At 33.8% G+C, this 23,316-nt stretch overlaps 1 protein-coding gene across 6 annotated transcripts in view; it reads right to left on the minus strand.

Moving 5' to 3' along the window:
- Nucleotides 1-23,316, minus strand: part of NFAT5 (nuclear factor of activated T cells 5) — a 115,156-nt gene that overhangs the window by 32,769 nt on the left and 59,071 nt on the right. For 5 of the 6 annotated variants that reach the window (XM_047834556.1, XM_047834555.1, XM_047834554.1 and 2 more), the window contains 6 exons: nt 21,306-21,864; nt 16,366-16,558; nt 14,157-14,347; nt 11,845-12,017; nt 930-1,064; nt 758-810 (listed from right to left, as the gene is read on the minus strand). In XM_047834556.1, the coding sequence (XP_047690512.1) occupies nt 758-810; nt 930-1,064; nt 11,845-12,017; nt 14,157-14,347; nt 16,366-16,558; nt 21,306-21,864 (1,304 nt within the window). Of the gene's footprint in view, nt 1-757; nt 811-929; nt 1,065-11,844; nt 12,018-14,156; nt 14,348-16,365; nt 16,559-21,305; nt 21,865-22,314; nt 22,377-23,316 lie in introns of all 6 variants that reach the window. The other variant, XM_047834558.1, reaches the window with a different exon arrangement.

Consider the following 23,316-nt stretch of genomic DNA (forward strand, 5'->3'; position numbering starts at 1 on the left):
CATCTCTAATTTTTGCCTCTTTCAGCTCTCTGCTTGCTTTCATGTGCTTTGACTGCAATTAGTATTTAATGGTAAATTTTAGGCTTTAGGTATTTAACACATTAGTTTGTTTCTGCTTTGCTGTTCTCTCCCTGTGATATACACCTGTATGTGCTACTCTTCTGCATATGTCTTCTATCTGATTGGTTCATAATTTATCCTTCTCTTCTTTGCTAGTACCAATTTCTTTAAGTTTGATACCATTTGTTCTACATCCTAATTCTCAAGTCAGTTTTTTTATCCTTGTTTTTAAGCTCTTTTTCCTTGTCATTTTGAGAATAATACACATGATGAGGTCCTACAAATACAGACTCTTTAACAGAAGTATAAAAAAACAGTACCTCTGCAAAAAAAGTAACTGACAAACAAAACACTTCAGGTACTCAACAAGTAAGTTTCCCTTTGATTTAATCAAATAGTAGGTTAGGATAATCCAAATCCTCAGAGCAAACAAATCTTATAAAAGAAATGTCTCATTTATTAAAAATGATAATTTACCAATGCTCCTAATTTTTAAAAATAGAGAACTGTGGAATAATTCTACTTCAATTAAAGAAACTCAAGAAAGAAAATGAAATGATTTATATGAAACCACATAAAGAAGAAATTTAATCTGTTGATTCAGGAAAATTTCAGAACAAAACTGAATTTCTCAGAGAGTAAACAAACTAAAAACAAAACAAAATAAAAACAAACTATAGAAAGGCTTAAATTATACCTGATGAAATAATTCCATGTCAATTTCAGCTTCTGACTTCCAAGAGTTTTCATCTGATTGAAATAAAAACAGTAATTTACTAAAATTTTGAAACTTTTTTTACTTTGTAACTATACCTTTATAACAAAGTATAACATGCAACAATCTCAGTACCAGTACTATGCCTACTTACCAGAAATATTTTCTTGGAAAATAACTTTAGTTCCTTTCAGAAAGTTCTTGCCGATTAAAAATACTTCTTCCTCTCCTTTCACTGAACAGCTATGCAAGCTTTTCTTTAAGATTTCTGGCACTCCTGCTGGCTGAGCTGTGGGTACACATAAGCGTTCCATAAAAAGAACCACCAACACTTATTTCTTTTCTAAAATCAACTCAATTATCCAGTCCTAAAGAAGTTCTCTTTGTTGACCCCTGAGTTTGACTTCCTGGACTGTGCAACTTAACTTTCACCCTAACAGAGAAAAAAAAACCCAGGAAAGTCCTATTAATTTTTAATAACTCTTAAAAGATTTTGTAGGGATGGATTAATGTCTAAGATTAGGTTTTATTACATGTCATCTTTGTTTTCTCATTGTGTGAATAATAAAGTTTTAAAATGTGAGCTCAGGCATTTTTTTGTCTTAATATTTTTTAAAAATTCTACTTAAAAACAACCTTGTCCCACAACCCTAACCTCAAAAATGTCAGCTATGCTTTGCCATTATAGTACAAGATTTCTGAGGCAATGTGTGCCTCTGAGTGGTACTGACGGTTTCTTTAAGTATCTACACCCAGGACTCAAGAGGCTTCATACCAGAAGAACACCTAAAAACAGACTGAATCCAATTTAGAATAGTTTTTTCTACCAGGGGATGTCCCTGAATTAGGATAACCTGAGCTTAAGAAATAAAATGCACTTGTTTTTAAATTTTTAAATTTAACTAACTAACCACTGCTAAAATTAACAAAGAAGTTGAGGGGCGCCTTGGGTGGCTTAGCCAGTTAAGCGGCTGACTTCAGTTCAGGTCATGATGTCACCCTTCATGGGTTCGAGGCCCACATGGGGCTCCATGCTGACAGCTCAGAGCCTGGAGCCTGATTCAGATTTTGTGTCTCCCTTTCTCTCTCTCTCCTTCTCCCTCACTCGTGCTCTGTCTCTCTCTCCCAAAAATAAGTAAACAGGGGCTCCTGGTAGACTCAGTCAGTTAAGCACCTGACTTTAAGCTCAGGTCATGATCTCACTGTTCCTGAGTTCGAGCCTCACGTCGGGCTCTGTGCTGACAGCTCAGAGCCTGGAGCCTGCTTCGGATTCTGTGTCTCCCTCTCTCTTTGCCCCTCCCTCACTCATTCACTCTCTCCCTGTCTGTCAAAAATAACATTAAAAAATGTTTTTAAAAAATAAGTAAACATTAAAAAAATTTTTTTTAAATATAACACAAATAAGTTGGAAAGTACTGAGAGGGACCAGATCTAACGAATTAATTATAATTAGCCTAACAACTTCCTCATGCCAGGCTTTCTGTGAGAATTTTATAGGTATTGCTTAGCAAAACAGGTTTCAAGGTCCAGTAAATCTGGGAAATAATGGATTAAAGTTAAATGAACAAAATTAATATTCAATATATACTATAAATAAATATCCAAGAAGTGAATATAGTATCCAGTTTCCCCCTTATGTTAGACTCCAGAAACATTCTTCCTTACTGATACCTAAGGACTGGTTTTCTACTGGTTTTCTGGGATGCTAGTGTATGCAAACAAATACCTTTTAAGTACTCAAAAGAACTGCTCCCCAGGAGGTTAAGCACTTGGACACAGATTATACTATGTGGCATTTTAGTAAACCCTCACAACATATGCACTGCAAAGGTAAATTTAAATATGGCTTATACAACTCACCACCTTCTAAATAAGATATTCCACTAAACTTTAGGAAAAGCTTTTTTCTTAGACACTTCTATATTAAATAGTTAATTTTATCCTTATAAGAATACAATGTGGGAAATATTTAATGTCAAAATATTCACTGTTCCTCTTTCCCTAGGTCCTTCCTCGTGGAAAGGCTGTAATTCTTGCTCCACTCTCATCAGAACTGGCCATGTGCCTTGTTTGTATAATGAAATGTGACCTGAAATAATGTGCCAGTTCCAAGGAAAACCTTTATAAGAACCTCACATGGTTCCACCATTTCCTTTTTTCTTCTACTACAAAAATGGCAAAGTTCCAGATAAGGGCAGCTTCTTCAGCCTGGATCCGACAATGAAGAAAATGGATCCACTTCCAAACCACAGTCAGTATTATCACAAAGTGAGGGAGAAGTAGGACTACTGTTGAATGCCACTGAGTTTGTTACTGCAACATCATTTAGCCTCACTTATTGATACAAGCTAGTAAGTATCCTAGCCTTTTAAAATATTTAAATGGCAAATGACATTTTCAGGAATGTCTAAGAGTTTAAAAGAAATTGCGAATGTATATCCATATACATTGGTTAGAACACACAGGGTTAATGCATGAGGACAATGGAAATGGTTATTGGTCACGTGTTGGCAATCATATACCCCCTTTAAATGAAGAATTAACTAATTTATAGCTTTTTAATGTTTATTTATTTTTGAGAAAGAGAGAGACAGAGCACAAGCAAGGGAAGGGCAGAGAGGGAGACACAGAATCCGAAGCAGACTCCAGGCTATGAGCCGTCAGCACAGAGCCCAATGCGGAGCTCAAACCCACAAACCATGAGATCATGACCTGAGCCAAAGTCAGATGCTTAACCAACTGAGTCACTCAGGTGCCCTTAATTTATAGCTTTTTAGAGTAACACTGGAACTAGATATTTGTTTTGAAAGGACATTAAAAAAATACTAAATATTACTTTGAGTAGAAAACAAGAGGTGCAAAATTATATGAACACAATGTATTAACAAAATGAATGGAAAGTCTATAACCTTTCACCCCATTTTCAAATACTATGTGGAAATTCCATTTCAGTGATGCTTATCAAAACTTTTTTTTCCTATCTCATTTTTTCCTTTTATGTATTAAGGTCATAAGATGGCCAAATGAGACTCCTCTGAAGGTACAACGTGTATATATCTTCTACATACTTGTATTTACATTATACAAAGAACTAGTCTGTTACTGTTCAAGATAATTTAACTTTTGACCTTAAAAGGTCTTTTCTATTAAAAAGTTTAATGGTTACTCAACAGCCCAGACATTATATTAAACAGAAGTAAAGTCAGTATTATTTAAGCATTAACTATTTTATTTTTATCTTTTTTTTCCCCAACGTTTATTTATTTATTGGGGACAGAGAGAGACAGAGCATGAACGGGGGAGGGGCAGAGAGAGAGGGAGACACAGAATCGGAAACAGGCTCCAGGCTCCGAGCCATCAGCCCAGAGCCCGACGCGGGGCTCGAACTCACGGACCGCGAGATCGTGACCTGGCTGAAGTCGGACGTTTAACCGACTGCGCCACCCAGGCGCCCCTATCTTTAAGTAATTAGTAAACCAGTTCTTCAAAGTGATCACACTGCTTAAAAAATTATAACACAAAAAAAGCAGCCACTTTTCTGATATTATAAAAACAATGTGCTTCTAGATGCTTTTCAAATAGTAGCCTCAAATATAAAGCTGAAAAAGGGCACCTGGGTGGCTCAGTTGGTTAAGCAGCCGACTTCAGCTCAGGTCATGATCTCATAGTTTGTGAGTACGGGCCCCACACTGGGCTCTGTGCTGATAGCTCAGAGCCTGGAGCCTGCTTTGGATTCTCTGTCTCTCTCTCTCCCTGCCCCTACCCCGCTCACACTGTCTCTCTCTCTCTCTCTCAAAAAATGAATAAACATTAAAATAAATAAATAAAGGTAAAAAAAATGAATATCTGAATACTGAAAAATAACAAAGCAAGTATTTCAAAGTGCCAAAAGAATTAAAGCTTTTTGATAATGTCTCTGAAGAGTGGAAACTTTACTCAATGATATTATCCTTTTCTTAAAGTTGTGCGATACACAGAAACAAGGGAGATAGAAACATGTTAAATTCAGTCAGATTTAATACAATAATCATAGTAAGATAAAATCCAATATACATTATAGCAAAGAAAGCTATTTCTTCTTATTTTGCTGTATTTAAAAAATTAGTATTTGGGGTGGATACTAAAAAAGTATGCAAGCTGATACTCTTAGATTGATCTAGTATCATCAAATAAAAAATGTATGACTGTATTGTCTGCAGAAATAGAAATACATCAAGAATATAAAAGGGGATAATTCTTCCATCCCCTTAAAAACAAACAAAAACCGACAATGGAGCCAATGGTCATTGTTAAACTAACAAATAGAAGTAGGACTTCTTTTTCAACGTCACAAAGCACATGAATTCTGGCAATAGCCTTTCTTTCCACTGAGTGTTTCTAGATGGAAGATGAAGTGTCTGTTTCCTCTCCTCCCTTCCACCTCTATCACCTTTGGCCCCTCTTTCTTTTTTACCTCCCTCTTATTTTCCTGTTTCCTTCTACCTCCCATTCCAATTCTAACCCTTCATACTAACCTATTTCCTCTTCACCTCTCTTTCTACTCCAATTGCTCAAACCTACCAAAAAGGTTATATTCATGGAAATAAACATAAACCAAAAACCCATAATCAACATTCTTATTTTTAATTTTTTAAATAAAAAGAATTTTGGGGTCCTTTGTTTCACTGTGTATTACCTATATGTTTACTTTTCCTCTTCCCTCATATCCCACTCCAAAGCCGAAGTGCAAGCCTCAGGCTTCCTAAGGTGGTCAGGTTAAAATTCAAATTCTTTAGCTCAACACACAAATCTTTACAAAAGAGATCTTGCCTAGCTCTACTAGCTTCAAATCTTACTACTTCTTCATAGTATCTTTTTATTCCAATCATATCAAACTCTTTTTAATTCCCCTAAAAGAAGCATACACTTTCATGGAGTAGATTTATATTCACTGTTCCTTCTGACGAGGATAATCTTCATCTAAACCCTGTCCTGCCCTGGCTTACTTCTATTTGTCCTTCTAGATACTGCACAAATATTACCATCTCCAAATAAGATGTTCTTCTTTCCTAATGTTTCCATTGTACCCTACTGATGCATCTATTGTTGCTTTTTTTTCTTTTTTTTTTTTTAAACAGAGAGAGAGCACATGCGTGCACAGGAGAAGGGGCAGAAGGAGACAGAGAATCTCAAGCAGGCTAGATCTCCCCACTGAGAGATCATTACCTGAGCTGAAATCAAGAGTTGGATGCTTAACTGAATGAGCCACCCAAGCACCCCTGCTATAGTCTTTATATCATTTTGTAATAGGACATTGACTTGTCTGTTTTTCCCTCTAGCTTGTTAGAGTAAGCTCCTTAAGCTATCATGTCTTTATTTCCAGAGTTGGGCATGTTGTAACTATCCCTTAAATTAGCTATGAAGTTTTGGGGCACCCAGGTGGCTCAGTTGGCTAAGCATCTGACTCTTGATTTCAGCTTGGCTTATGATCTCACAGTTCGTGGGTTTGAGCGGGCAGTGCAGAGCCTGCTTGGGATTCTCTCTCTCTCTCTCTCTCTCTCTCTCTCTCTCTCTCTCTCTGCACCCTGCCCCCCATGCTCTCTTTCTCTCAAAATAAATAAGCTTAAAAAAATTAGCTATGAAGTCTTCTCAAAACATTGCTAAGATCCAACTTTGGAGATTCTAACTAAGCGGCTTTTTTTTTTTTTTTTTTTTTTTTTTTAATCCTAAGTGTACCACAGAAGACTAACAAATAGCCAGGATTGAGGCACAATGCATTTATATTGAATAAATGATGACAGAATGTCAATCAGGCAGTATTCTGTTAGAATACAGTACTGTTTCTATGAAGTAAATTGTAGCCCCAATAAGCACAACTGTTAAAAAAAAAAAAAAAAAAAAAGCCCATCTGAACAATTTTACTGCCTGCCAAAATTTGCTGACCAATCCAATGAATACAAATATTTTGGTAGTAAATCATATTTTGCTTTCAAAAATAAGTCAAATAAAATTATTGAAAACAGAGGTAAAATGATGATAAAATTAAAACAAAGAATTCAGTTCCCTTCAATATTTTCAGAAAACTGATGTTAAAACAGGGAGTAGAAGTACAGAGAAATGGTTTTTTACTTTTTAAAAAACTTGTCTTCTATTAGTCATAAATGAATTTCAAAGAAATGTTAAACAAGAAAACTGTCCACCATATGATCCAGCAATTCTATTCCAAAGTCTATACTCAAGAGAACTGAAACCACATGCCCACACAAAACCTGTACACGTATCTTCATAGTAGCGTTATTCACAACCAAAAGTTGGAAACAACCCAAATGTCCATGAGTGGATGAATGGATAAACAAATTGTGGTATATCCAAACAATGGAATACCATTTAGCCAAAGTGCCTGATATATGCTACAGTATCAGTGGATCTTGAAAACATTATGCTAAGTGAAAGAAGCCAGATAAAAAGACCACACAGTGTATGATCCCATTTACATGAAATGTACAGAATAGGCAAATCCATAGAGACAGAAAATAGAACAGTGGTTACCAGGGTCTGGGGTAATAGAATAGAGAGTGACTGCTAAGAGTTACAGGATTTCTTTCTTTCTTTCTTTCTTTCTTTTTTTAATGATTATTTATTTTTGAGAGTGAGACCGAGAGATAGAGCACAAGCTGGGGAGGGGCACAGCGAGAAGGAGACACAGAATCTGAAACAGGCTCCAGGCTCTGAGCTGTCAGCCCAGAGCCCGACATGGGGCTTGAACTCACGAACTGTGAGATCATGACCTGAGCTGAAGTCAGACACTTAACCAACTGAGCTACCCCAGCACCCCAGGGTTTCTTTTTGAGGTAGCAATAAAAATGTTCTAAAATTAGATAATGGTGATGGTTGTACAACTTTGAATATGATAAAAAATTGTACACATTAAAAGGCTCAAATGCAAGGTGTGCAAATTATATCTCAGTGAACTATTATAAAAGAAAAAAAAGAAACCATCTTCTATGGGACAGAAAGCATAAGACTGACTGTACATAAATTTAAGATAATTAAGTGCCTATACGTCAATACCCTAATTATAAGCTATACAATTTAAGAAGTATATCTGCTATTATGTTAAAATTGATAAAAATAAAATCTTTCCTATATTCTGCAGTAGACACCAGCTCAAAACAATGAACAACCAAAAAAATCAGATTATCTCCTATTTCTTTGTTCATTTCCTAACCTGAACAGTCTCATCCCTCTCCTATTATACAAAAAGTGAAACTAATCATTTCTATTTTATTAATAACACAGTACTATTGTTAAGATCAAATGGGATAATGTAGCACTATTATTAACAGGAAACTCCATTAGATTAATATTCACTAGAGAGGTGAAATGAGTGAACTACGGAAGAGTTGGAACCAGGGCTTGGGCATGATTATCCCAGTCTTCTTTCCTCTCTCTTCTGCATCTGCCTACATGCATAAAGCATACATTTTAAACTTTTAATATTTATTTATTTTTGAAAGAAGGAGAGAGCGTGAGCAGGGGAGGGACAGAGAGAGAGGGAAACAGGATCTGAAGCAGACTCCATGCTGACACAGAGAGCTTGACGTGGTGCTCGAACCCACAAACCATGAGATAACCTGACCCTAAGTTGGACACTTAACCAACTGAACCATCCAAGTGCCCCTCACCTGTAGGACACCTGTTGTGTGTCCTAATGCTAATATTTAAACAACAGTAATTAAAAAGTAATAAAATTTTTTTAATATTTCATTTTGTTACCAGTTTAACAATAAAAAAGACTGACCAACCTACAGACTGCTGTGTAGCATATTTAAAGAAAACTCATGATCAAGTAAAGTTACATTCTGAACACAGAATAAGGACATTCATTACATAAGATGACAGGTTTTTAGAAAAATCAAATCACCGATCCATTAGGAATGTACAGGTCAGGAGGCTTAGAGGTGCCTGGCTGGCTCAGTTGGAAGAGCATGTGACTCTTGATCTCAGGGTTGTGAGTTCAAGCTCCACATTGGGTATAGAGATTACTTATGTAATTTTTTTTTTTTGGTAAGAGTCTTAGACTCTTGCCTAAATGATTAGATCTAATTGATATTCATAGAAATCACTATTAGAAATATTTTAAAGCTAGCTATACATTTTAAGGAAAAAATCCTATTTGCATGAAATTCTATGAAAATAACAATAATAAATAAATAGGGAAATTGTCTAAACATATTTGCAAATTAAAAGAAGCATGGCAACTATTACTGCCTCTTTATTTTTTTATTTCTTCTTGCAAAAAATATTAAATTTGAGAATTGACACACAATGTTACAATAATTTCAAATGTACAACACAGTGATTAAACAACTCTATACCTTATGCTATGCTCACTATCATATGTTAGTGTTATCATATGTTAGCTCAGCTATCATGTTACCTACCATGCAATGCTATTCTAATACTATTAACTGTATTTCTGTACCTTTTATTCTCTTTCATTCCATAACTGGAAGCCTGTATCTTCTACTCCGCTTCATCCATTCTGCCCATCCCCCAGCTCCCTGGCAGCCATCAGTTTGTTCTCTGTATTTACAAGTCTTATTCTTTTTATCTATTCACATTTCTTTTGTTTTTTAGATGCTACATATAAGTGAAATCATATGGTATTTGTCTTTCTCTGCCTGACTTACTTCACTTAGCATAATACCCTGTAGGTACATCTATGTTGTCACAGATGGCAAGACCTCATCATTAGTATCCCTTTCTTTCAAATAAAGTACTGTTCATTTGTATCTAATCCAATTTCTCTAAGCAGATGGAAAGTAACAAATAGTCAATTAAAGGAATAAAAATATATATCCTACATCTCCATAATAAATGACTTCTATAAAAGAAAATGGAAGGGACCATATAGGTATTCAAGTAAAATCCCCCAACTGAAATCTATTTTCTAAATTCATAAAGTCTAAATTACACAACATAAATCTCCTAGGTAGAGGAAGCAGTTCACTAACACAATCTCGTTCTGTAACTATTGCCCTAACCATTCAGAGGCCATGGCTAGGATGAAATAAAGTGCTCAAACTTGGTTTCAGCACTGCAATTTTAAGTGATTGTAATGACAATATAGCATAGTGGCTAAAAGAGGTTGTGAATCTTGGTCTTATTATTTACTAGCTATGTGATCTTGAGGAAGTCATTTAATCTCTCTAAGTCTTAGTTTCATCAACTGTAGAGTGGAATCCATATAAGGTAACAGAGAAGAGTAAATGATACAATGCTTATAAACAAAATCCCCGGCATACAGAGTTCAAAGCATGTTAACTTTTATCATTAACTGTATATCCTTTCCACTGTGCGCTGCTGCTTCTAAGAGCTGTCATATCTACCCCCCACCTCGACTCCCAGAGAGAGAGACTTTTTGAAATATGGACATATATTATCTTTAATAGTGATAATTAACAAATGATAATAATTACAGATGAAATTTCAGAAAATCATGTTTTCTATTTCTTTTGTATTCTCTACCACCTTTAGCTGAATATATTTATATCTTAAGAATGCCTTAATGAAACAGAAAATGAAGAAGTGACTAAACAAACTAATGAAAGAAAGAGCAAATGATTACATAAAGTTGGCAACCATTTGCCAGTCTCTGCTAAAGTAGTAGGATGTGAATTATCTAGCATTTCTGGCTCTGGCCTCGAGAGAATGGCTATGGTCATGGTCAAAGTATTACTTCACATAAAAAAATGAATGCATACACACCACTAAAATTGGAACTGTATCCTAGTAAGAGTCAAGTTGGAACATATCACATATTATAGTAAATCCAGAATTGGAGCACCCCAATTAGAAAAGCTTAAGAATTCAATAAACCATCTATAGACTCTTTATTTTGTCTTTATCTAAATATAATAGACATGGAATATACGATCTGTAAAAGCAGTCTATTTATAATTGCACATCACCCAGAAATAGCCTAAAGAAATACTAGTATCAAAACAAATTTGTTATAATAACAAAAAATAGAGAAATCCAACTGAGCTCTCTTGAGATCAGAAAGATATTTTAGTACTTTAAAAAAGACTATGGTGTTTGCTAAGCTAAAGTACGGCTATGAGCATTTTTGAGATGAATTAAAAGAAAGGGAAAATAAGATTTACAAAGGATGAATAATTTGACAAAACAAAAATACAATTACAAAGGCTGTGTAACTCTCCTAGGGGTAGCAAGGTCATAATACCCAAAACAACCCAACAGGAAATTCAATTGAATGGAACAGTCTATTCTGCTCTTCTGAATTCAGGTGTTAATTATAATGAAGCAATGCTAAAGAAAATTACACTCAATGAAAATCTTAAGTGATACATAAGGGAAAAAATGTTCTATTTACTGCTTGTAATAATGCTCATTATAGGGAAACCAGAATATACTGTGAGGCACATACAACAATAAGATTAAATTTAAACACACATGTACACACATCATTTACTTCCTAAGCCAAGATTAGCAAAATAAGAATTATGATTCCCACTTGCGAAAACTATACTTTAATGCTTTGATTTGTAATCAGAACTCCAACTGCTGTATATTTACAAAGTTCTACTTACCTTAATGTTTCTTATGTTCTAATACCAAACAGACTTAAGATCACAGCAATTTATCACACAGTGAAGAATCCTTTGGCTTTGGAATTTAATTCAGGTAAACCATTCAAAGTACTTTTTTAATTTTTTTTTTTTTTTTTTAATTTTAAGTAGGCTCCACAGCCCATATGGGGTTTGAACTCACGACCCTGAGATCAAGAGTCACATGCTCTAGCACCTGAGCCAGCCAGGTGTCCCCTCAAATTACCTTTAAAAGTAGTATGGGATAATAATAGGGAACTACAAAATGCTACATATCTTCTCAATTTTACTTGATATTATCCACCTATAGTCTAGGAAACCTGACTACAACTTTTAAAATGCTTCAAATTTTGCACCATTATAAGCTACAGTCTTTAAAACATCTGAAATTTAGCTATGTCTGAAAATTAATAGAAAACAAAACCAAAAAAACTTGATATGTATTTTCTTACTTACTACATAAAATCGGAGAGGAGGGTGTTTGCAGTGTCAAAGTGGAGCCATCTTTCCTTGTGATATTAACTCTAAAAACCAATCTTGCACGAGTGCTTTTTTTCTTGGAACCAGCAATTCCTATTCTGGCTTCAACATCAGCATTCCTCAATTTCAATATCCCTACGCAGTCCACCCTGACACAGAAAAAAATACATTAACCAATATTTGCTGTTATATAAATAGCACAATATTCTTAACCAAATAAGTTTCTTTTTTAAAAAATTTGCTAATTATTAATTTTTTGAATATGTAATACAATCATAACGTTCCAAATTCAAATAATACAGTAGGGTAAATTCTGAATATTCATAATTCTTAACCTTGACAACTTTTCATTTACAATAATGCAAAAAGTAGTAAAGTAAAATCACTATTTCAAAATTGGAACGTAAGTAATAGCTTACAAGAGATACTTTTGCCATTTTTTCTTTTCTTTTCTTTTTTTTTTTTGAGAGAGAAAGAGACAGTGCAAGCAAGGGAGGGGCAGAAAGAGAGGGAGAGAATCCCAAGCAGGCTCCACGCCCAGCACAGAGCCCCACATATGCCTGATCTCACGACCACGAGATCATGATACCAGGCAAAATCAAGAGCCCTATACCTAACTGACTGAGCCACCCAGGCACCTTAGCCATTTTTTAATTTTAATTTTAATTTATTTATTTTTAAAGTATGCTCAACGTGGGGCTCAAACTCATGACTCTGAGATTAAGAGTCATATATTCTACTGACTGAGCCAGCCAGGCATCCCAATCACTGTTTTTAGAAAATAAATGGGGGTGCCTGGGTGGCTGTCAGTTAAGCATCTGATTTCAGCTCGGGTCATGGTATTGGGTTCTTGAGTTCAAGCCACACATCAGGCTCTGTGCTGGTGGTATGGAGCCTGCTTGGGATTCCCTCTTCCCCCCTCTTCTGCCCCTTCCCCACTTGCATGCTTGCTCTCTCTCTCAAAATAAATACACTTGAAATACATAAATAGATAGATAAATGTAGCCTCTTTATTTTTGTAGCTAATTCAGATATTAAAATAGAAGGAATGAATTTTACTTAAAAACAAAAACAAAAACAAAAACACACTAGCAAACTGTCCCCAAAAGAACGGAACACTACATAGCCATTAAAATATATGCCAAAAAATATTTACTACATGGAAAATGCTGATGGTAAGTGAAAGCAAGGTTACAAAACACTTATAATGAATAAGTACTATTTTTACAACCAGTAATTCCCTTCCTTTCTTCCACTATATATATTTTCATAATTTTTTTTTTAATTTTTTTTTTCAACGTTTTATTTATTTTTGGGACAGAGAAAGACAGAGCATGAACGGGGGAGGGGCAGAGAGAGAGAGGGAGACACAGAATCGGAAACAGGCTCCAGGCTCTGAGCCATCAGCCCAGAGCCCGACGCGGGCCTCGAACTCACGGAGCGCGAGATCGTGACCTGGCTGAAGTCGGACGCTTAACCGACTGCGCCACCCAGGCGCCCTATATTTTCATAATTTTCAAAAGTTAAAAAACAAGTCTACTATTTTTCAAAAATTTTCTTTTCCAATTAACCTCATTACTCAAAATGGCTTTCAAAAGGAAACTGAAAATTAAATAGAGAAATGTCATTAGCTATTTCAATACAAATAATTACAACATAAGTCTACCCCTTATCAATATATTTGCTGCTGTTATGGTTTCAAATTTAGGATAAAACCCCTTAACAAAAGGCTTAAGAAAAAAATGTTTTAATTTAAATTATTAACACCTCATATTTTTTAGGCAATGAAAATGCATATGGCGGGGAAAAAAAAACATACTCCCAGTACATTCTTTTTTAATATAGGAAAACAAAAATAGAAAGTGAATTTAGAACAGCAACATGCTTTTCCACATCAGGATGGGTCCAGGTACCATGAAAGGTCTCTGTCAAATAGTTTTCTAATGCAAATACTAAGAATTTAGGAGAACAAATCAAATGGTTTGTAGTTTTTATTTTTAATGTTACTTTTATTAGTCCCAACAAATTAGTCCATATTATTTCCAAAAAAGCCATTATTCCACCTGGCTTTTATTTCCTTGCCTTTCATCATAGGAATTCATCATAGGGAAAAGAGCTCATTTTGACCAATTACCATTCTGCATTAATCTACGTTTTTATTTGTAATGTTTAAAACATTTTAATAAAATACTCAAAATCTTCTTTTTTTTACATTAGAAACTAAAATTTTTTTCCTGCCCACTGCAGAAGTGTAATGTATACTGAAAAAATTTTTACTAAGTACTTACGCCAATGTCATGTTGTTGCTTGGATCAAGGCCAACTTCTATAACAGTAGTGCCTTCAATGTCCACCTCTTTACAGGGAGTTGTATTTCGCCCAGTTACCCTGCAGGCCTGATAAAATCCATGTGGTTTCACTCGACCAGAGTCATTGCCCACAAACACTTGCAACACTACTGGCTCATTATGGCCCTCCAGCTGGAGTGAGATAACATAGAACATAAAGACTAATTAGCATTTCAAATAATCTAATTGTCAAATCAAACATTTAAGACCAAGTTCTACATTTATAAATAGATAACAGTAAAGAAATAATTTAAATCTTCAAGAAAACCAAAAGTAAAATATTTTCATAAAGAGGAGAATTGGCTAAGTTTTTGCAGGAAATTCTAAGTTTTAATCCTGTAATAATCACATTTTGATTAAAATGTTATATGTTTAATGATAAATTGTCATTTACAATTAATTTGTACAACCAGATGCAAATGAATACACAGTCCTTTATGTATTTATAAACTTATGGACTGCCAAAGCATGTGGGTTACTCAAAGTTTACTATCACTACTAACGGAAAATTCATTAAACTATGTTAGTGGCATCATCATCATCATCATCAAATGTGTACACATACTGAATTTTTACTCTTTTAAAACTATTTGAATAGAAAAGTATTTGAAGTACAGCTATATAAATAATAAGGAAATGTAACTCATTTGCATAGGTTAGATACATATCCACAACATCATGAAATTCTGGGCCAAAACATTATGGTTTGAAAAAGTGTTAGTTCAAACCAGGATCTATGGATCCTTACAGGTCTCTAACATGCTTTCATAAATTATAATTTATAATTTGTTGAAGAATGAATAAATAAAATAGCATTTGGGAACAAATCTTTCCAATGCTGATTTTTGTTCAGGTTTATAGTTAAATACTGAAGCTACTAATATAGAATGCATAAAATCACAAAATAACTTGTACAATGTACACCAAAGTACTTTAAAAGATTCATACATCTTTTGTAACCCAGTGTAGCAATATCTCTGTGAAATGATATCATGAGGGAAATCAGTAGACAAAGAAGCAATCTACCTAAACCACTAGCAGTACCTAGAACAGTGTCCGGCACATAGAGGGGTGCTTATTTGTTGAATAAATGAATAGATAAACTTTTAAGGTCAATTCACTCCCTATCAGAGATAATTAATCTAATAATACTTCTGACCAGAGAGTACTTAACCAAACCATAACTTAAAGTCAGATCAATATGGGTTAAAAATACTAACCAACCTATCAAAATGTCTGGTCAAACAAATATTTATAAAAAGCATGACTTAAACTTATCATTTACCTATTTCTTCTGAGTCTGGGGGAATGAGGATGGGGTTGGTGTGACGAGTAGCAGAGGGATAGGAGTGATACTGTACGTGGGACTATTAACCAACCTTATTAATGACCATGGATAGATTTCCTGATCCTAAATTTCTACCATTATTCCATTAAAATTTAAAATGAAAAGCAAGCCAAGTAAATACTAACATTACATTTACACAAACTGTGTTTAACAAGAATTTACCACGTGACTAGTCAAAATTCCTACGTTTAATGTTTTACAAGGGGTAGGAACACTTGTTAAACATCCCCCACTCACTCCTTTTTGGTTTATCTTCAAAGAGAAATATTCTTTGTAACAAAGTTTCCCAGGGGCTGAAATTTAAGCCCCTTTTTTCTTTTAGTCTAAATTCTGAAAAGATGAAGAATCAGTTAATATCCTATTTCTCAAATTGAAGATTTGAATTATCTATCAACTAATTCTTTTCTGAAATGAATAGTCCTGATTCCTTTAGCCATCTCAAAAACCTTATTTTCCAAGTCCATACTAATTTCTACAATATTTCACTTTAAATGAATTCACTTTAAAATTTCTTCTTAAATACTAAGTTTGGGAAGAACTGAATATAGTTGCTACCAATGTCAAATATAAGGGGAACATAATTCATAAATTCCAAATATTATTGGGAACACATTCTCACTTCCCCTTTCATCTAAACTAAAAATCAAATTAAAGTAACAATACTGGGCTTATGATTCAGTCAGACTTGCTTTAATTTCCATTATATACGGTATTTCTACCATTTATTTTAGGCAGCTTTTGCCAGTTAAAATAACTAGTAAGCAAAACTGGAAAAAATTCTTTTGCTAAATAAAATAAGTACCTTTACTGTAGGAAAGCCTTGCTGTGTTCTATCCTTTACTGAGCCACGGCTACCCTCCGTCAGGTACCGAGCTCGGTGCTGGGTCTCAGGCTGTACAACTATCTTCAGCTCCTTTCCCTCACTTTTAACAGGATACTGTCCACACAACATAGGGCTCTTCTTTACTCCACTGCCTTTTTGGTTTTCCAATGTTCTGAGAAGTCAAAGCACAACACAGAAAGAGTATCAAGAAGAAGTTTTTTGGTTTTTGTTTTTTTTTTTTTTTTACAAAAGTCATCTAAGGTAAAGGAAGGAACAGAAAAAGCAGTGTCATTAAAAACAACTGATAATCCTAACAACAAAATAAAACACAGCCTAAGGGAAGACACATTCCATACGCAAAGTATCTTTTTAAACTTTTAAATAAAATTTAACTATACAATGCAAAAATAAAAGAAAGTAAATTGGACAGGGAAAACAACACCTATGTGTGGTAGGAGGAATGGAGGAAGAATGAATGTTAATGAACAGAAAAATAACAGGTGAGAGAATAGCGAATGTCACTATAACCTTTCACAATGCACTCAGTCAAAACGAATTTAAAAAATTACACATATATGTGAGTGTAATATAAAACTATAAGATTACCATTATTTTCTAATCAGACTTGCAATACAAAAGAAAAGGGGGGTAGCCCAAAGAAATGAAGGCTTTAAAAAACAATCTAAAGTACATGTAGCATACATTTTTGGGGGATATCTTTTTCAGTACAATTTTTCTGAAAAAATTATAATAAAAAATCAGTGATCCAATTTTTATTGGGAAATCAGATTTACTCTAACCAATCTTTTCTAGAAGTACAATTTTTCACGGTGTTTTTAGTTATGATTAAATAATTAAAGCCCTTAGCATATAAAATCTTTATAATCTGGCCTTTACAGATAGGCAATCTATTTTTTAAAATTGTATTTCTAATATTTATTTGTTTATCATTCATTTGCTATGTGGAATGTATGTTCAAAGAAAAATATTTCAACCAGTGGTTAGGACTTTAGGTCAACACCTTTCATTTGAAGCACTGCAAATATGTGATAAAATAAATATAAAACAATACTATTAGTTTTAAAACAGATTTAAAATTACCCATGTACATTTTAAAATAGAGTCAGGGCCTATACTGCTTTCTGTATGCCTCACATTGAAAATACAGGAGCTAAGAAATGACTATGGACAAAATCTCCAAAAGCAAACAGATCCCAGGAGGAATGTTATGATTTCAAACAAAGAAGAGCAACAGTGTCTAAGAAGCCTTAAACCTGCCCCTAATGTTTAACCCTTCAGCTCTAAGTTGTTGCCTCTATTATCAATAACAAAAAGAAGAAATGCTGTACTCTCAATGAAACCAGGCACTGGGATGAACCTCATAGTGAGGAAAGGGACAGAAGGATGGAGAAGAGAAGAAATGCGAAGTAAGACTGACTAGGTAAGTGGGAGAGTTCTGAGGGCTAGTACTGTGCTCCATCGTTTTCACATTCCCTGAACCTTGCACAATTCCTGAAGCTGCAGGTGCTGAAAAAATAGTTGTTGTTGCAAATAGGAAAAAGAAAGGGACAAAGGAAAGAAAGCAGAATAAAAAGAGTTCCTATAATATCAAGATGAAGAAGACTGGATCCTCGGATTCCTGGCCAAGGAATGCCATTCATGTAAGTTTCACATACTTAAGTCAAAGATTACCCATGTAAGTCATTTAAAAGGCCCTGAAAGAATACATTCTATGAATCAAAGTACTGAGTTGAAACTGGAACAATGGACAACAAATCCTATTTTTCTGTTCATCGTTCTAGGTAGAAATTCAAACATGTGCTCTCAATACAATGTGCAGTCCCTTACATATGAAACTCTACAATTGTATCATTTTATATTTATTTTTAAATTCAAAGCAAAAATATTCACTTACTGAAACTATGTAAAAACACCCCCTAAATATTCAATGAAAAGGACCAAAAGAAAATACAGTAAAATACTAATAGGAGTTGTATCGAGTGACTAAATTATAGGTTATTTATTTTCTTCTATTTTTCTGCATGTTTGTAATTAATATCTATTAATTTTATAATAGAAAAGGGAAAACTTTAGCTCGAATTATAAGGAAAATTTAGCATACCAATGAATTTGGCAAGATACAGTTTTTATATTCACTTAAGCTAGCCAAGCTAGTATTGATGAGGATAAATAGATAAAAACAAGTTTTATTATTTTAGTAAAACAAAATATTTCATTTGGGATGAAGACTAATGAGTGAGTTGACACAGTATACACATTATGGCTTAAAGAATAGTCCATGTAACTAAACAATTTCTGAAATGATACTTTTAAAAGCCCTTAAAACTACTTTTATTCTCTAAGGCTTAAATGTACAGATGGAATACATATATATTTAGATCTTCAGACATGTACAACAATGAAAATGTCAACTAATTCTTAGAAAAGAAGTCAGTGAACTTAGTAATTTTTAAGGCACAATGGCTTACAGTTAATTGTACGGGATTTTACTTCTAAATGGCATCCAAAAAGCTAAGTCCTTTGTCTTATTATATTCTATTCAGAAGTCTTAAAATGGCATTCCAATTCCTATGTGCTATGTATCCTTCTAGTTGTCTGTCACACAAAAAAATAATTTATACTACAAAATGCCTAAAAGGAGTTTCACATTACATTATACCTTAATTTTCAGGACTATCTAGAAAAAACATAAGCCTACTGATGCTCAGAACATTTAGTTGAAGAATTTAAGAACGTGGCTAAGTAATGTTTAAATACTGACTAATTTTTTTTTAAGTGATTTTGTTTTTTAATAAACTCTTTTATATAATACCTTAATTATACAAAAATGCTATTTCCCTCTTGAAGATCAATAAACTGCTGTTTATAACATATTTCAGAGTACATTTCCTACAATTCAGTATTATATAAATTGTAAATTTATGGCACATTATGATATCTAAGGCTATATATACCTTATCCCTCAAAAGATTTCTGAATTTCTTTCATGTTTCTAATGCCTTTCTTATTGAAGAGTACAGGACTTTTAGCTTGAGATCCTCTTAATAACTGCTTTCAAAAGCCTATGTTTCAATATATTTACATATTGCTTTATCCTTTCCTTGATATAGTTCTTATCTATTCAAAATTTAAACTTCTTCCACCACTTCTACTTGCCAGTGTCAAATATTTTTCCATTACCTAAGAAGCTGGACATTTCTTCTGCTGCTTGATGAGTTTCTGTTCCATGAATTATTTCATGAGAGATTTTGTCTCAACAAATGTTATTATACTTTCCCTGGGTAATCTCAAATCATTTCTAAGATATATCTATCATACAAAAGCAGAAGCAGAAAAGATGTAGGTCAAGATCTCTCTTAACAGGAACTGCAAATGATATGTGTTGACTAACCCTATGTCAAAATTCTATTTGTTCTTCATTTGGACCTTTAATGTTTATTTCAGTATAACAATGAAAATCTCTCTTTTGGAACTTAAAAAAACAAAAAAACCAAAAAACCTTTTGCATTGAAACCCAAATAAACGCATGCTCGTATTTAATGACGGATATACATGAGCCTTTTAAATCTGGCTACTACATTTCAGAGCATTATTCTATAGCTACTAGTTCTACAAGTATGTTTTGAAATTAGCTCTGCTAATGGTAACATTTTAGGAAAAGGTTAGTCTTGTTTTCTTTTAGATAATTTTTTAATCTGGACTTCCTAAAAAGAAAAAACATTTAAATGTTTATTTTTATTTAACTACATCACTCCAAAGGGGTTTTAAGTGAGAGTAGAGAAGAAAATAATATAAAATAATTATGCTTAAATGTAGATATTGCTTAAAAATGTACTGAGAGAACATTTAAGAACAAGTTAAATATACATTAAGAATACTCTTTATAATAGTCAACCAGATTACTAACTTAAAAGATAAGAATGATGTCATCAAGTAGTAAACCAACCAAAAGCTTCTGCATCACTCTTTGTGACAACCTGAAATTGTACGAGATTCTGGGTCAACTAAAGGACCATAATCTGCCTCCCCAAAAAGTAATCTCTTAAAATCCACTGAATTAAATTTGGTCAAAATTATATTGAATGCAATAGGAAAATGTAACTAAAAGTCTAGCAATTAAATATAATAAAAGTACTAAAAGAATTTTAAAAAGTTAAAAATAAGTCATAGTATTCTATACTATAGCAATAAATATTCTATAATATAGCCATGGAAATATATTTATTTACAAATATATTTATAGTGGGTGCTGTAGACTGGCAGAGATGAATGAGAACTCAAATATGTACCATGATCCTGTTCTATCATGCTTTCAATACATAAACCCAGAATCACAGGGGAAAAAAATTAGTGATCTATTTACTTTTTGTAAAGGTCAGGAGAATGTATTAAAGAAAAAGCTTAAAATAAATACAAGAATCAATGCAGCTTTTTCTTGTTTTCATCAGATAAAAGAGAAAGTCAAACCCTTACAGACATGGAAATGGGTTGAACCATATGGGGAGACAACGTGAAAGAACACAAACTAGCCCTTTTTGAATGTTTTGAAGTTGTTTAACTACAGCCATTACATTGCTAGTTATTTGTCTGAGTAAAAATATTTTTAAATCCTTTTAAAATATGAATCCATTTGAAATTTAAAAATTACGTCAAAACAGATTATTTTCTACTACTTAATCATACTCATAAGATACCTATTGCTAAAATCTATTAATATGTTTTTCTCTAGCGAAACTTGGTCATTTTAAGTTCGAATTTTCATGTATTTCAATGATAAAATCAGTATTTGCTTTTATATTCAAACTTAAGCTGAGCAATTACAAAAAGTGGGGAATGATTTATTTTTCTTGCTTGTTTTGCACAATGGTGATAAAACTTTAAAAAATGTGAATACCAACCCATTTCCTGCTTTTGAGTTGCCTTTGTTGTCCGTGGTAAGCTGAGAAAGCACATAGTGAGGTGCTTTGGCACTGTCGGCATCAAATATATCCATATTAGATTCTTCACAATCTCGTCGTTTGACCCCCGGCCTCTGCTTTGGATTTCGTTTTCGTGATTTACGAGGTACCTCAGTGTTATCATTGTAGGAACTGGTGCTCATGTTACTGAAGTTGGAGGGGGAATCCTCCATCCACATACTGCAGCTCTGCTCTGATTCCAATCCACACCCCTCATCCTGGCAGGACATCCGACTGTTATCCAGCAAGTCCTCAGGTGGTGGTGAGATGTACAAGACTGTGTGCCTCTTCGGTGTTGATGGATGCTGCTGAACTGTGTTACTGGTTAACTGCTTTTCACTTACCCCTCTGTTACTTACCCCCAAGGCTGAGGAGCAGCTCTCCACTTGCATAGCCTTGCTGTCGGTGACTGAGGTAGAATAAATGGTAGGGCTGGAAGAGGTGGTAAAGGAGCTGCAAGCACCGCCCATGGAGGAAGAGGAGGGAGCTGAAGAAGCATCTGCGGTGTACAATTTAAGAGTAAATACACTATACATGTTTTCACCTATGCTGGCTAGCAGTCCCATTGAAAATGTGATTTGTGAACTGATTGTTTTTCCCCAAAATGAATAGTTGGAATTTGGTTAAGTTTTAGAATATAAATGCTTCAAGCAATACAAAGCCTAAAAAATGCAATTTTAAAAAATGCCCAAATAGCAATATTTTACTTGTGTTAGAATTGATAGATTTTAAAAAATCTAATTTAATGTTTAAAGCTGTAAAGCAAGAATAAAGCTTTTATTGCCTCAGCTGGATATTCTGTTGAATTTTAATCATTTAAAATAATAAAGAAAACCCCAATATGAAATATAAGCTTGTGGTCCACATTCAATGCCAATTAAATAATTTATTATAGAATTTGAAAAGTGGGACTGTGCTTAGCCACAAAATATTAAAATAAGTTTCTAACCTATGAAGCAGAGAACTACAGGTCATTTTTAATGCAGACACTCCCTGCTTCAGAGGCAAATCCTGGAATAAAAATATGAGAAAATAAATGAGAAAAGAGCTGCTGATTATTCCAGATATCAATTATAAAATGAGAAATAAATAGAAAAAATATATAATCAACTGAATTGGAGGCAAAATGGAACTGGTACCATCACTATGATTATTGTAAAATCTAGAATTAAAGTGAGAAAAGTTTGATTTGGAATATGCTGGGCTGTGGAAAATAAGGAAGTTAACCACTGAGGGTATCCAGAAGTTAGAAATGGCAGTTCAAAACCATGATCTCTAAAATAAATAAATCCATCCTTTATGGTAGAATGAAAAGCAGAGTAAGGACTGATTACTGGATGGATATTTCTTACAACATCCTTAATTACACACTCAGCAATTGGTTACCACTATCCAATACCCCTCTCTTTAAAGGGCCTGCTTGATTTTAACCATTTAGGGAATTTCTTAATATGAGTAACAGTAACTTTTATTGACCGAAGTCTAACAAAAAAGAGGTTTAAACAAAAATAATTCTAGTCCTGGGGAAGGTTTTTTGTAAAAGCCATTTATTTATTACGTCTAGCAAAAAAGATTTAAATAGACCTTTTCAAAATGGGTGGCAACTGGCAGAACAGCTTGTTGAAAAATAATACTACTTTAACCCTTAACAGCACAGCCTCAGAGGCATACTAATAACGTTAAGGTTGGACGTTTTTAGTTCTAAAATTTTAGAAATACCGTTTGATCTTGTATAAGATATAGAAAGGTTGATAATCATACACACACAAAACTACATAATAACATTTAATTTAATTTAATACGGAGAACTAAAATATATGTTTAAAGCTAAAATTAGTTTTTATCTATAGCCAAGTATGCCACTGTGCTAAAGTGGTAGGATAAAACTTAAAACTGTGATGGGCAGTTATTGGAATTGCAACATTCTTATTAATTACAATGTACAGAGTGA

This window comes from Prionailurus viverrinus, chromosome E2, assembly GCF_022837055.1.
Source record: "Prionailurus viverrinus isolate Anna chromosome E2, UM_Priviv_1.0, whole genome shotgun sequence".
In the NCBI taxonomy this organism is placed as follows: Eukaryota; Metazoa; Chordata; class Mammalia; order Carnivora; family Felidae; genus Prionailurus; species Prionailurus viverrinus.